The sequence below is a fragment of the Babylonia areolata genome, chromosome 20 (genome assembly GCF_041734735.1).
Source record: "Babylonia areolata isolate BAREFJ2019XMU chromosome 20, ASM4173473v1, whole genome shotgun sequence".
Classification (NCBI taxonomy): domain Eukaryota; kingdom Metazoa; phylum Mollusca; class Gastropoda; order Neogastropoda; family Buccinidae; genus Babylonia; species Babylonia areolata.
In genome coordinates, this window is record NC_134895.1 from 30806295 (window position 1) to 30820276 (window position 13982).

The 13982-nt window shown below is 46.8% G+C and overlaps 1 protein-coding gene across 3 annotated transcripts; it reads left to right on the forward strand.

The window, feature by feature from the left end:
* The first annotated feature begins 786 nt into the window (after positions 1-786).
* Positions 787-13765, forward strand: LOC143294978 (uncharacterized). 3 transcript variants are annotated; one of them, XM_076606506.1, is made up of 4 exons: positions 787-1085; positions 4980-5743; positions 10182-10316; positions 13465-13765. In XM_076606506.1, the coding sequence occupies exons 2-4, from the start codon at positions 5675-5677 to the stop codon at positions 13726-13728; spliced, it is 468 nt and encodes a 155-aa protein (XP_076462621.1). In that variant the 5' UTR covers positions 787-1085; positions 4980-5674; the 3' UTR covers positions 13729-13765. The 3 variants fall into 3 exon arrangements, with proteins under 3 accessions (XP_076462621.1, XP_076462620.1, XP_076462619.1); XM_076606505.1 differs by having other exon boundaries at positions 787-1067; positions 4968-5743; XM_076606504.1 differs by having other exon boundaries at positions 787-1067.
* Positions 13766-13982: the final 217 nt, after the last annotated feature.

Here is a 13982-nt window from a genome sequence, read left to right on the forward strand (position 1 = left end):
GGATAGCATTCACCGTACATATCAGGTTGTTAGTCACCTCACAGGATAGCATTCACTGTACATATCAGGTTGTTAGTCACCTCACAGGATAGCATTCACCGTACATATCAGGTTGTTAGTGACCTCACAGGATAGCATTCACCGTACATATCAGGTTGTTAGTGACCTCACAGGATAGCATTCACCGTACATATCAGGTTGTTAGTCACCTCACAGGATAACATTCACCGTACATATCAGGTTGTTAGTGACCTCACAGGATAGCATTCACTGTACATATCAGGTTGTTAGTCACCTCACAGGATAGCATTCACTGTACATATCAGGTTGTTAGTGACCTATCTGTATTCGGACTTCTTCCTGGGGTTGCATCCCTTGAGATGTTTTGTTCAGTAAAGTCAATTAAGTTACGCCATTGTAATACGCGCAAAGTATACCATACGTATATCAGATCTATGCCAGTCCGATATCATTTCATCGATGCTCGGTAGTGAAGGGGTTAAACCACGAAATATCATTTTAGAGAGCGCCTGTTCTTTGACAGAAAAAATAAAAACCGCTTCGTCGGTCGCCTGTGCCGAATACAGACACGCACGACGTGCACAGCAAGCAGTGTGGAGCGACCCCCTGAAAGCCGGCATTACCAGCCCATTGTGCATGGTGTTCAATGCTGTCATACACCCAAACTCACAGCTGAAAGCGAAAGCGCCCCAAGTGGCAGAAGAAAATGGTTGTGTGTTCAACAATACAAGGCTCCACAATACCGCTTTGACGTCAGAGGCGTGCATAATATGTAGCCGACAACCTCTTTCGTGTGTCTGCGTGTTTGTGTGTTTGTGTGTGTGTGTTTCTCAACAGTTGTTCTGGCGAAAAAAGAGCAAGTGCATAGTTCGTGAAAGAATTTGGGTTTAAACCAGCAACCGTACGCGTGCGTGTATGTGTGGGATTCTTGACAGTTGTGATTGGCAGGGGAAACAGTTCAGGTGCAAAACGTGTAGGAGGTGACTGCAGTTTTCAGTCAGAATTCATTCAGCGCGGATGGAGTGTTTTTCGTTTTTCTTCCAAAAGTACAGTTTGTACAAATTGTGTGTGTGTGTGTGTGTGTGTGTGTGTGTGTGTGTGTGTGTGTGTGTGTGTGTGTGTGTGTGTGTGTGTGTGTGTGTGTGTGTGTGTGCGTGCGTGCGTGCGAGCGCGCGCGCCTGTGTGTGAATATTTTCTGGAAGTAAGATATTGACAGACCTTCTAAAAACATGACTTGTGATATATTTTTCTTTTACCGTATTATATTTTTGGGGTTTCATGTTTAGTTTAAAAAGACATTGTAGTAAATGCTGTTTGATAAAGAAAAAATAAAATAAAATAACAGTGAATCATGAAACACTTTTGCTTGCCATCCCGAAATAGTTTGAGGGGAAATGTGTGTCTGAGTATTTTACGTTTAAAAAAGTATTTTGAAGTGCAGATCCAGTGACGTTTCCCCCGTTCAAATGTCGATTAGATCGGTTTCTAGGAAAACATGTTCACCGTAAAAGTGAAATAGATAATCATCACTGAAAACACGGGGATGATTGTCAGTCAGAAAAGCGCATAACGGCATACTAATAGTTCGAACAAAAATTCTTGAAGAACACCTTCTTTAAGTTACATTTCTGTTTCTTTCTCTTTTTCTAAATGCTTATCTTTATTTTTGAGGAAGAAAACAATTTGAGAGCCTGAGTACTCCTGTGGACTGCACGGAAGAGCAGCTGACCATCGTGAGAAGGTAAATTCGGACGACTTCAACAGTTTTCGTAATTTGAGATCATTCAGTAAGTTTTTTTTCGTACTGAAAGACTGTTGCGTTTACGTTAAGGCACGTCTTTTTAAAGTGAGTACGAATGAGTGAATGAGCACGAAAAAAATCCGAAATAAAGTAAATAAATAAACAAGTAAATAAATAAAGAAGAAGCTACTCACTGTCCACGACATAAATCAGCATGGTACGTTGGAAAATTCCAACAGAAGGGACCTCAGTTCCATGCAGTGTGTGCTGTTTTGTTGTTCCAACAATCCAATACCCGTATACTCGCGCGTGTGAACACTATCTCTGTCTTTCTTTTCGCTATCTCTCCTTCTTTCTCACACACACGCGTACGCACACACATACGTAACATATGCACGCGCGTACACACACACACACACACACACACACCGCGCTAAAGTTAGCCTTCATGCTCCTTTCAATGAAGACCTGGGTTTGGTACATCAGTGCACAGACACTGGAACTGTAGATATGAGATATTAGTGTCTATGATCAGTGTCACTGACAGGCGAGGAGATCACGTTCCACCTTAGTTCACTTGTACCACCCGTGTCTGTTAGACAGGCCTCAAAGGGGGTGGGGGTGGGGGTGGGGTCAGCAAAACAGCAGAAGACAGAAAGAGAGAAGAGAAAATACGACCAAAAAAAGAGAGAGAAGAATGACAGGAGAGAAAAGGGTAAAAGAGAGGGAAAAGGAGAGAACAGAGAGAGAGAGTGAGAGAGTGTGTGTGTGAGAGAAAGAGAGAGAGTGTGTGTGTGAGAGAAAGAGAGAGAGAGTGTGTGTGTGTGAGAGAGAAAGAGAGAGTGAGAGGGAGTTAGAGTGTGTGAGAGAGAGAGTGAGAGAAAAAGAGAAAGAGAGAGAGAGAGAGAGAGAGAGAAAGAGAGGAGGAAAACAGAGTTTTTAGACAAGAGAGAAGAAACGGCAATTAAGACAAAAGGAAAGAAAATAGAAGAATAAAAGTAAAAAAGATTCGAAAACTGGAGAAATGAAAGAAGAAAACGTAAAACAAAACAGTAACATAAAATGGAGATGAACAGATATAGAAGAGAGAGAGAGAGAGAGAGAGAGAGAGAGAGAGAGGAAGTAAAGACAGGTAGAGACAAGACAAAAAGAGACGAAAAGAATATTTCTGAAAAGAAAGAAACGATAAAAAAATTTAAAAAAAGATTCAAGAATGGAGACAACTTAAATAACAACAACCCCAAACCCAAAACACCGAAACGAACACAGAAATGAATGAAGGAATAGAAGACGCAAGAAGAAAAAAAAAGTAGTATGAAATAGAATTATATGTATATTGCGATCAAAACAATAAATTGACACACACACACACACACACACACACACACACTGGTACAGACACCTACCCCACCACATTAAGAAACATTTGCACACTTACACATGTGCACTCACACACATACACACACACACACACACACACACATTAAAGCACTGAAGTAACGTGAAGTTGAATTGCATAATACTGTGCGTCTCCCGAGTCACACACAAATATACCTATATCAGTCTGTGTTCCTTTGCCCCAGGTGATCCGACACGCCAAATACAGCGTGAAACACGATCACTTGCATGTGTGCCGGACACTTCAACTTTGGTCGTTCAAATCATTCACAAGACGTCCCATTGGCAGCGCAAGCGAATATTTGTTGAATATTATAGATCGTCACTTGACGATGACGACACGAGATGAAAAAGACGTAATGCATAGCGTGGGAGAGGGGTACACAGGACAGGGTATTGGCGGGGACTGGAGGTGGGGGTGGGGGCGTAGGAAATGTTAGACACACACACACACACACACACACACACACACGACGACGACAGAGAGAGAGAGAGAGAGAGAGAGAGAACTCGAATTGTTTAATCAGCATAGGCCATGGCCCCTTCCGAAGGGGGTACAGTCAACATGAACAATTCACATGAATTTGCAGAATGCAAATAGTAATTATCATACTGACAGCAAAGAGTCACGAAAGCGCATTGTAAACAGTTAATGAGATAGAGATAGATAGATAGATAGAGAAAGAGAGAGAGAGAGAGAGAAAGAGAGATGGAAAGAGAGAGAGAGAGAGAGAGTGGGGTGCGAAGGGGAGATAGGAGAAAAACAATCTTCTGTAGATGTCGACAGAGGCGCATGATTTTAGCTCTGCATTTACAGAAGAAGAAAAAGAAGAAGAAGAAACATTAAACAAGAAAGAAAACAAAAGAAAGAAAGAAATCAAAACTGCGGGAGAGAGAGAGAGAGAGAGAGAGAGAGAGAATATGTGTGATTGAATGAACGTATTGCATGCGTATGTATGTGTACGTGTGTATGTGTGCAGGCACACGCGCGCGCGTGTATACATTTACAGAATTTGCCCCAAAGTAAAGAATGCATAATGTTTGTGCTCAAAGGAAATGCTCACACGTCATGTTACTGTATAACAGCTTATTTCAGCACATTGCTGGCATATGTTGACATGAAGCCGTCTGTCTCTCCCAAGCTTCCCTTTCTGGATGAAATTCTGCAATACATTACATACAATGCATCTTTATTAATCTGATTAGAAATCATTTGCACATTCAAAGGGCCGTCACTCACACCATGTGTGTGTGTGTGTGTGTGTGTGTGTGTGTGTGTGTGTGTGTGTGTGTGTGTGTGTGTAATTCGTATTTTCCGGTCGATTGCGATAAACGTGGTGTGTGTGTGTGTGTGTGTGTGTGTGTGTGTGTGTGTGTGTGTGTGTGTGTGTGTGAGGGGATCAGGTAGACAGACAGACGTACAGACATAAATAATACCGTCTATAACGTGCATTGGACAGACATAGTCAATAAAAGATGATCATAAACCCCCACATGAAAACCCTGTGCAAAGCCTGTACGCTCTGGTGGTTCTATAACCGGCAGTAACCGATATAAAGTAAAACACAACAACGATAAAAACAACAGCAACACGATACTACTACTACTACTAATGATAATGATGATGATGATGATGATAATAATAATAATAATACTAAGAAGAAGAAGAAGATGAAGAAGAAGAAATGACGATGGTGATGATGATGATGGTGACAACATTAAGAGGAATAAAAATAACAAGAATGATAACTACGACAACGACAATAATTATGATGATGATAACTATCATCAACATCATCATCATCAGTATCATTTTCAGTGAGGCAGCACTTTGGCAGTGCCTTTGGAGAAAAATAACGCAAACAACGCCTCTGATTTTGCGACTTGGTGCAGTGGAATTTGGGTAGTGACTTTGGAAAAGAATCAGGTGTACCAATGACCCTCTTCGACATTTTGGGTTCCGGCTGTAACTTTGAAAAGAAGGGGTATGTACTTTTGCACTGCACTTGGAAAATAACACAACGTTCACACACCCTCTGACTTGATGAATAGTGGTGAAGACTTCGTAAAGGAGCAGCGTGGTTCGGCAGCAGCTTTGGAGAAAGAACCGCGCGCCATTGTTAACGTCTCCGAGTTTGTGGCAGTGACTTTCTCAAAGAATTCCACGACATTGTCAAAGACTCAGTGAACCGCGACAGTGACTTAAATAAAAACAGCAATAACCTACTGAGGTGGTGCTTCATAAGAAGTGACGCTGTGGTTGTGTCTCGGAAGTGTATACATGTTTATATTGTGAGGTGCATGTCCACGTGTTAGTTTCTCTCCAGAGATAATGAAGCTGATTTGAACAGACACCGAAGAGAGCGCTCGGTGTTGGAGGAAGAGGAGGACTGCAAGGAGAGAGAAGTGTGCGTTGTTAAAGGAAGAGGAGTATTGAGCAGGGTGAGGGCCGGGTAGTGAGGGCAGGGCAGTGAGTGGCCGGACAGTGAGTGGCCGGACAGTGGAGGACTGACCATGCTCAGTGTGCAGGACAAACCTCGCTCCTCCAGGGCTCCGTCCTTATCCAACGTCAATTCCTCCCGGGTCAGAAACGGCTGCCTTTCTGTTTTCTTTTCTTTTTGTTGTCGTTTTGCAGCACTCAGGTCGCTTTCTTTTTATTTGGTTCTCTTGTTCACTGGTTCCTTCCCCTTTTACTGCATCCATCACCCCTTCATCCCCTTTTACTACATCCATCACCCCTCTTTCCCCTTTTACTGCATCCATCACCCCTTCATCCTCTTTTACTACATCCATCACCCCTCCTTCCCCTTTTACTACATCCATCACCCCTCCTTCCCCTTTTACTACATCCATCACCCCTCCTTCCCCTTTTACTACATCCATCACCCCTCCTTCCCCTTTTACTACATCCATCACCCCTCCTTCCCCTTTTACTACATCCATCGCCCCTCCTTCCCCTTTTACTACATCCATCACCCCCTTCATCCCCTTTTACTGCATCCATCACCCCTTCATCACCTACCTTTTACTACATCCATCACCCCCTTCATCCCCTTTTACTACATCCATCACCCCTTCATCCCCTTTCCCTTCATCCCCTTTTACTGCATCCATCACCCCTTCATCCCCTTTTACTACATCCATCACCCCTTCATCCCCTTTCCCTTCATCCCCTTTTACTGCATCCATCGCCCCTTCATCCCCTTTTACTGCATCCATCGCCCCTTCATCCCCTTTCCCTTCATCCCCTTTTACTGCATCCATCGCCCCTTCATCCCCTTTTACTACATCCATCGCCCCTTCATCCCCTTTTACTACATCCATCGCCCCTTCATCCCCTTTTACTACATCCATCGCCCCTTCATCCCCTTTTACTACATCCATCGCCCCTTCATCCCCTTTTACTGCATCCATCACCCCTTCATCCTCATTTTCACTGCTTACTGACGGTGTCCTTTTTCTGTTCATCCACTTTATTTGGTATCCGTGGGACTTTTGTTTTTATCGTTTTGTCTTAGAGTGCACTTGTTTGATTATGTGCATATCTATTAATGTTTAGAAGTGTGTTAAAACTTCTTGATGGAAGACAGGTAACATTCGTTTTTTAATTTGTAAATTTTTTCCTGCTTTACTTAAGTTTACTGCTTCACTTTCATTCTTTTCATTTAGTTTAGAGCACTCTTTCATTTTCTTTCTGTCCAAGGGTTAACTGATGTCAAGTTAAATGTATCTTACTCGTTTCTTTCTCAGTCCCTTCCCCTTTCCTGTATCTGTCTGCCTGTCTGTCTGCCTGATGCACGCATCTGTGTATCCTTTTGTCTCCGTCTCTATCTCTCTCTCTTCCTGTCTGTGTATCCCTGTGTCTCCTCCTCTCTCTCTCTCTTCCTGTCTGTGTATCTCTGTGTCTCCACCTCTCTCTCTTCCTGTCTGTGTATCTCTGTGTCTCCGCCTCTCTCTCTCTCTTCCTGTCTGTGTATCTCTGTGTCTCCACCTCTCTCTCTTCCTGTCTGTGTATCTCTGTGTCTCCACCTCTCTCTCTTCCTGTCTGTGTATCCCTGTGTCTCCACCTCTCTCTCTTCCTGTCTGTGTATCCCTGTGTCTCCTCCTCTCTCTTCCTGTCTGTGTATCTCTGTGTCTCTACCTCTCTCTCTCTCTTCCTGTCTGTGTATCCCTGTGTCTCCACCTCTCTCTCTCTCTTCCTGTCTGTGTATCTCTGTGTCTCCACCTCTCTCTCTTCCTGTCTGTGTATCTCTGTGTCTCCGCCTCTCTCTCTCTCTTCCTGTCTGTGTATCTCTGTGTCTCCGCCTCTCTCTCTCTCTTCCTGTCTGTGTATCTCTGTGTCTCCACCTCTCTCTCTTCCTGTCTGTGTATCCCTGTGTCTCCACCTCTCTCTCTTCCTGTCTGTGTATCCCTGTGTCTCCACCTCTCTCTCTCTCTTCCTGTCTGTGTATCCCTGTGTCTCCACCTCTCTCTCTCTCTTCCTGTCTGTGTATCTCTGTGTCTCCACCTCTCTCTCTTCCTGTCTGTGTATCTCTGTGTCTCCGCCTCTCTCTCTCTCTTCCTGTCTGTGTATCTCTGTGTCTCCACCTCTCTCTCTTCCTGTCTGTGTATCTCTGTGTCTCCACCTCTCTCTCTTCCTGTCTGTGTATCTCTGTGTCTCCACCTCTCTCTCTTCCTGTCTGTGTATCCCTGTGTCTCCTCCTCTCTCTTCCTGTCTGTGTATCTCTGTGTCTCTACCTCTCTCTCTCTCTTCCTGTCTGTGTATACCTGTGTCTCCACCTCTCTCTCTCTCTTCCTGTCTGTGTATCTCTGTGTCTCCACCTCTCTCTCTTCCTGTCTGTGTATCTCTGTGTCTCCGCCTCTCTCTCTCTCTTCCTGTCTGTGTATCTCTGTGTCTCCGCCTCTCTCTCTCTCTTCCTGTCTGTGTATCTCTGTGTCTCCACCTCTCTCTCTTCCTGTCTGTGTATCTCTGTGTCTCCACCTCTCTCTCTTCCTGTCTGTGTATCTCTGTGTCTCCACCTCTCTCTCTCTTCCTGTCTGTGTATCTCTGTGTCTCCACCTCTCTCTCTTCCTGTCTGTGTATCTCTGTGTCTCCACCTCTCTCTCTTCCTGTCTGTGTATCTCTGTGTCTCCACCTCTCTCTCTTCCTGTCTGTGTATCTCTGTGTCTCCACCTCTCTCTCTTCCTGTCTGTGTATCTCTGTGTCTCCGCCTCTCTCTCTTCCTGTCTGTGTATCTCTGTGTCTCCACCTCTCTCTCTTCCTGTCTGTGTATCTCTGTGTCTCCGCCTCTCTCTCTCTCTTCCTGTCTGTGTATCTCTGTGTCTCCGCCTCTCTCTCTCTCTTCCTGTCTGTGTATCCCTGTGTCTCCGCCTCTCTCTCTCTCTTCCTGTCTGTGTATCTCTGTGTCTCCGCCTCTCTCTCTCTCTCTTCCTGTCTGTGTATCCCTGTGTCTCCGCCTCTCTCTCTCTTCCTGTCTGTGTATCTCTGTGTCTCCACCTCTCTCTCTTCCTGTCTGTGTATCCCTGTGTCTCCACCTCTCTCTCTTCCTGTCTATGTATCCCTGTGTCTCCAGCTCTCTCTCTCTCTTCCTGTCTGTGTATCCCTGTGTCTCCAGCTCTCTCTCTCTCTTCCTGTCTGTGTATCCCTGTGTCTCCACCTCTCTCTCTCTCTTCCTGTCTGTGTATCTCTGTGTCTCCGCCTCTATCTCTATCTTTCTGTCTGTGTATCCCTGTGTCTCCGCCTGTATCTCTATCTTCCTGTCTGTGTATCTCTGTGTCTCCACCTCTCTCTCTATCTTCCTGTCTGTGTATCTCTGTGTCTTCGCCTCTATCTCTCTATCTTCCTGTCTGTGTATCCCTGGGTCTCTACCTCTATCTCTCTATCTTTCTGTCTGTGTATCCCTGTGTCTCCGCCTCTATCTCTCTATCTTTCTGTCTGTGTATCCCTGTGTCTTCGCCTCTATCTCTCTGTCTTTCTGTCTGTGTATCCCTGTGTCTCCGCCTCTATCTCTCTGTCTTTCTGTCTGTGTATCCCTGTGTCTTCGCCTCTATCTCTCTATCTTTCTGTCTGTGTATCCCTGTGTCTCCGCCTCTATCTCTCTGTCTTTCTGTCTGTGTATCCCTGTGTCTCCGCCTCTATCTCTCTGTCTTTCTGTCTGTGTATCCCTGTGTCTTCGCCTCTATCTCTCTATCTTTCTGTCTGTCTCTGATACACGCATGGTGCTCAGTTGTCACGCATCCTAGAAATATCCTTCACTGATATCCTAAATAACAATACACACCGCTCTCTCTTTCTCCTTTTGTTTCTCCGTCTGTTTATGTCTGTCTGTGTGTCGGTCTACCTCCATTCTCTCAGCAAATATGTGACAACTAACGACAATAACTCACCCAGCCTATCTCTGTCTCTGTCTCTATGTCTGTCTGTCTGTCTCTCCATTGTCCCGAAGATCAATAGAATAAATTATCATCAGACTGGGCCCCCTGACTGCCTAATGGTCCCCCTCCTCCTGCCCACTCTCTTCCTCCTTCTCTCCCCTCCTCCTCTTCTCCTGTCCCTCCTTCTCACTTGCTCTTTGTAATTGTGTCAGTGCTTCCGCTTGTGTTGCTAATAATGATAACAACATAATAGTAATACTCTTAGCAGTCACAGAGTATGGATGGATGGATTGTATTTACGAGTTTGTATTCGTATATTTGTGTGTGTGTGTGTGTGTGTGTGTGTGTGTGTGTGTGTGTGTGTGTGTGTGTGTGTGTGTGTGTGTGATTGTGAGTTGAGCACTGAGTGTGTTTCGTATGCGTGTGTGTGTGGATTGTAAAGCGCTTCGTATTATAATAATGACAATGGTGATGATGATGATGATGATAATGATGATGATGATAACTGATAAGAAGAATAGGAAAATGATGAGAGTAAAATTACCATACTACTACTACTACCACCACCCAGAATGACGATGACGATAACGATGATGATGACGATGATGATGACAATAACATCCCCCCTCTCCCCGTCGTTCCTCAGCCGGCAGTGACGTGGGAGGACTATGTGCACGTGCTGCTGATGGAGAGCGGTCAAGTGGCGCGTGCCGCCATCCACAGGGTCAAGGACGCCCGTCACCTGGCCTCCACAGAGGACTTGGTGCTGGACGTTGAGCAGGTCAGTGCACTGACCACTGTGAGAGTAGTGCCATGTGGAGCACTGTGAGAGTAGTGCCATGTGGAGCACTGTGAGAGTAGTGCCATGTGGAGCACTGTGAGAGTAGTGCCATGTGGAGCACTGTGAGAGTAGTAGTCCCATGTGGAGCACTGTGAGAGTAGTCCCATGTGGAGCACTGTTTTAATAGTAGTGCCATGTGGAGAGTAGTGCCATGTGGAGCACTGTGGGAGTAGTAGTCCCATGTGGAGCACTGTGAGAGTAGTACCATGTGGAGCACTGTGAGAGCAGTCCCATGTGGAGCACTGTGAGAGTAGTGCCATGTGGAGCACTGTGAGAGCAGTCCCATGTGGAGCACTGTGAGAGTAGTCCCATGTGGAGCACTGTGAGAGTAGTCCCATGTGGAGCACTGTGAGAGTAGCAGTCCCATGTGGAGCACTGTGAGAGTAGTCCCATGTGGAGCACTGTGAGAGTAGTAGTCCCATGTGGAGCACTGTGAGAGTAGTAGTCCCATGTGGAGCACTGTGAGAGTAGTAGTGCCATGTGGAGCACTGTGAGAGTAGTAGTCCCATGTGGAGCACTGTGAGAGTAGTAGTCCCATGTGGAGCACTGTGAGAGTAGTAGTCCCATGTGGAGCACTGTGAGAGTAGTAGTCCCATGTGGAGCACTGTGAGAGTAGTAGTGCCATGTGGAGCACTGTGAGAGTAGTGCCATGTGGAGCACTGTGAGAGTAGTAGTCCCATGTGGAGCACTGTGAGAGTAGTAGTCCCATGTGGAGCACTGTGAGAGTAGTCCCATGTTGAGCACTGTGAGAGTAGTAGTCCCATGTGGAGCACTGTGAGAGTAGTAGTCCCATGTGGAGCACTGTGAGAGTAGTGCCATGTGGAGCACTGTGAGAGTAGTAGTCCCATGTGGAGCACTGTGAGAGTAACAGTCCCATGTGGAGCACTGTGAGAGTAGTAGTCCCATGTGGAGCACTGTGAGAGTAGTAGTGCCATGTGGAGCATTGTGAGAGTAGTGCCATGTGGAGCACTGTGAGAGTAGTAGTGCCATGTGGAGCATTGTGAGAGTAGTGCCATGTGGAGCACTGTGAGAGTAGTCCCATGTGGAGCACTGTGAGAGTAGTCCCATGTGGAGCACTGTGAGAGTAGTGCCATGTGGAGCACTGTGAGAGTAGTAGTCCCATGTGGAGCACTGTGAGAGTAGTCCCATGTGGAGCACTGTGAGAGTAGTCCCATGTGGAGCACTGTGAGAGTAGTAGTCCCATGTGGAGCACTGTGAGAGTAGTCCCATGTGGAGCACTGTGAGAGTAGTAGTCCCATGTGGAGCACTGTGAGAGTAGTGCCATGTGGAGCACTGTGAGAGTAGTGCCATGTGGAGCACTGTGAGAGTAGTAGTCCCATGTGGAGCACTGTGAGAGTAGTAGTGCCATGTGGAGCACTGTGAGAGTAGTGCCATGTGGAGCACTGTGAGAGTAGTGCCATGTGGAGCACTGTGAGAGTAGTGCCATGTGGAGCACTGTGAGAGTAGTCCCATGTGGAGCACTGTGAGAGTAGTAGTGCCATGTGGAGCACTGTGAGAGTAGTGCCATGTGGAGCACTGTGAGAGTAGTCCCATGTGGAGCACTGTGAGAGTAGTAGTGCCATGTGGAGCACTGTGAGAGTAGTGCCATGTGGAGCACTGTGAGAGTAGTGCCATGTGGAGCACTGTGAGAGTAGTCCCATGTGGAGCACTGTGAGAGTAGTGCCATGTGGAGCACTGTGAGAGTAGTAGTCCCATGTGGAGCACTGTGAGAGTAGTAGTGCCATGTGGAGCACTGTGAGAGTAGTGCCATGTGGAGCACTGTGAGAGTAGTAGTCCCATGTGGAGCACTGTGAGAGTACCAGTCCCATGTGGAGCACTGAGAGTAACAGTCCTATGTGGACCACTGGCCCCGTGGCATCACGCACGCTTCGGAAGCAAGAGACTGAAGGCACAGGATCGAATCCTGCACTGGCCAGAATTTTCATTCCCTCCGATAGACCTCGTGTGGTGGTCTGGACGCTAGTCATTCGGGTGAGACGATGATACACACACACACACACACACACACACACACACACACACACACACACACATATATATATATATATATATGTGTGTGTGTGTGTGTGTGTGTGTATGTGTGTACTCACACGCGCGCGTGTGTGTCAGTCTATCTGTCTGTGTCTTTGAGTGGGTTATTCTTTTATTCCTTTAATTTTATAATTCTTTCATGAAGGCTGGCCTCAGACCAAGCTGTGTTAGTGAAGCATTTTGCCGATGATGTCCCTGTCCACTGTGTTGACAGACCACGTGTGGCGCTCCTTGGTCCATTTATGTTTTTGACTACTTGACAAGGCTGTGCACTCTTCAATGTACATCTCGACGTCAACCAGGCTGAGAAATAGTTTGCCAGCAGTGTTGGTCAGGAAATTTGAGGTACACTCTCAAAGAGCTCTGGATGACCCTCGACTGTGTGGTTACAGTCTTCCCATCAGAGCTCACAGCACCCTCAGCTCTGGTAAGGAGCCGGTCACGGACCGAAAAACACCCAACTCTGATGGGGATCGAACCCGCGACCTCTCAGTCGCCTGTCCGCGACGCTAACCACTTCGCCACGACACTTGGTTAGGATTGCTTTGGTGTCTGTCACACTCACACTGGCACACCGCCCAGTGCTCATTTATCATGTTGGAATATACAGAATGTGTCGTTATCAGACCTGTGCAGTGGCCGAATGGTTAGAGCGCTGCTTTCTCTCCCGAGTTTCCTGAGTTCCATCCCCGGTTTGGGCACACTTGACAGGTTAATGTTGGAGAGTTTTCCAATCTCCCAGGTAAAATATATGTGCAGACATGCACACGCCTTAGCTCCTTTCCTGTGTATACGCATGCAGAATTATAACAAATACGTCATGACAGCGTTTAGTGGGTTATGGACACAAAAACATACCCAGCTTGCACACCGCCGGAAATGGAGTATGGCTGCCTACATGGTGGTGTAAAAACGGTCATACTCGTAAATGGCCACTCGCCAATAATTATGAGTGAATATGGAAGTTACAGCCCACGAATGGAGAAGCAGAAGTAGAAGCATAAGAAGAAGAATTTTTGCCACTGTGTCCCTGTAGGTGCAGGCTTTGCTGCAAGGTTTCCACGACACGACGGCACTGCGGAGAGAGGGCCTGTGGCTGGGGGAGGACCGCTTCACGCTCACACGACTGACGGACGCGCGCGTGCTGGTGGGTCGTGACGAAAGCACGGGCTTCGGTTGCGTCATCTACCGCTGCAAGACGTGTCTCCTGGTGACGTGCTATGACGACGGCAACCACCCGGGCGCCTGCTACACGCTGGTCACCAATCTGGGGGACTTCTTGGTGGAGAACGGGTTCTGAGGATGGTAGGAGGGTTGGTGAGGGCCGTTGGAGGCATGGTGAGGGGGGGTGGGGGGGGGGGCGAAGAGAGCGAGAGAGTGGGGTGTTGAAAGAAGGGGGTAGGAGGGGGGGGGGTGCAGAGAGACAGTGACAGATGATAGCGGCAGACAGATAGAAAGAAAGAAAGAGAGGCAGAGTGGAAGAGAAAGGGAGAAGAGAGACAGAGGAAGTGAGGGGGTGAGAGAGGAGGGATGGAGTGGTAGAGAGAGGGGCAG

Excerpts from the sequence above, each read along its gene's own strand:
- LOC143294978 (XM_076606506.1), top strand. The coding sequence starts at position 5,675 with ATGCTCAGTGTGCAGGACAAACCTCGCTCCTCCAGGGCTCCGTCCTTA. Across the intron at positions 5,744-10,181 it reads CCAACGTCAATTCCTCCCGG|CCGGCAGTGACGTGGGAGGA; the intron begins GTCAGAAACGGC and ends GTCGTTCCTCAG. Across the intron at positions 10,317-13,464 it reads TGGTGCTGGACGTTGAGCAG|GTGCAGGCTTTGCTGCAAGG; the intron begins GTCAGTGCACTG and ends GTGTCCCTGTAG.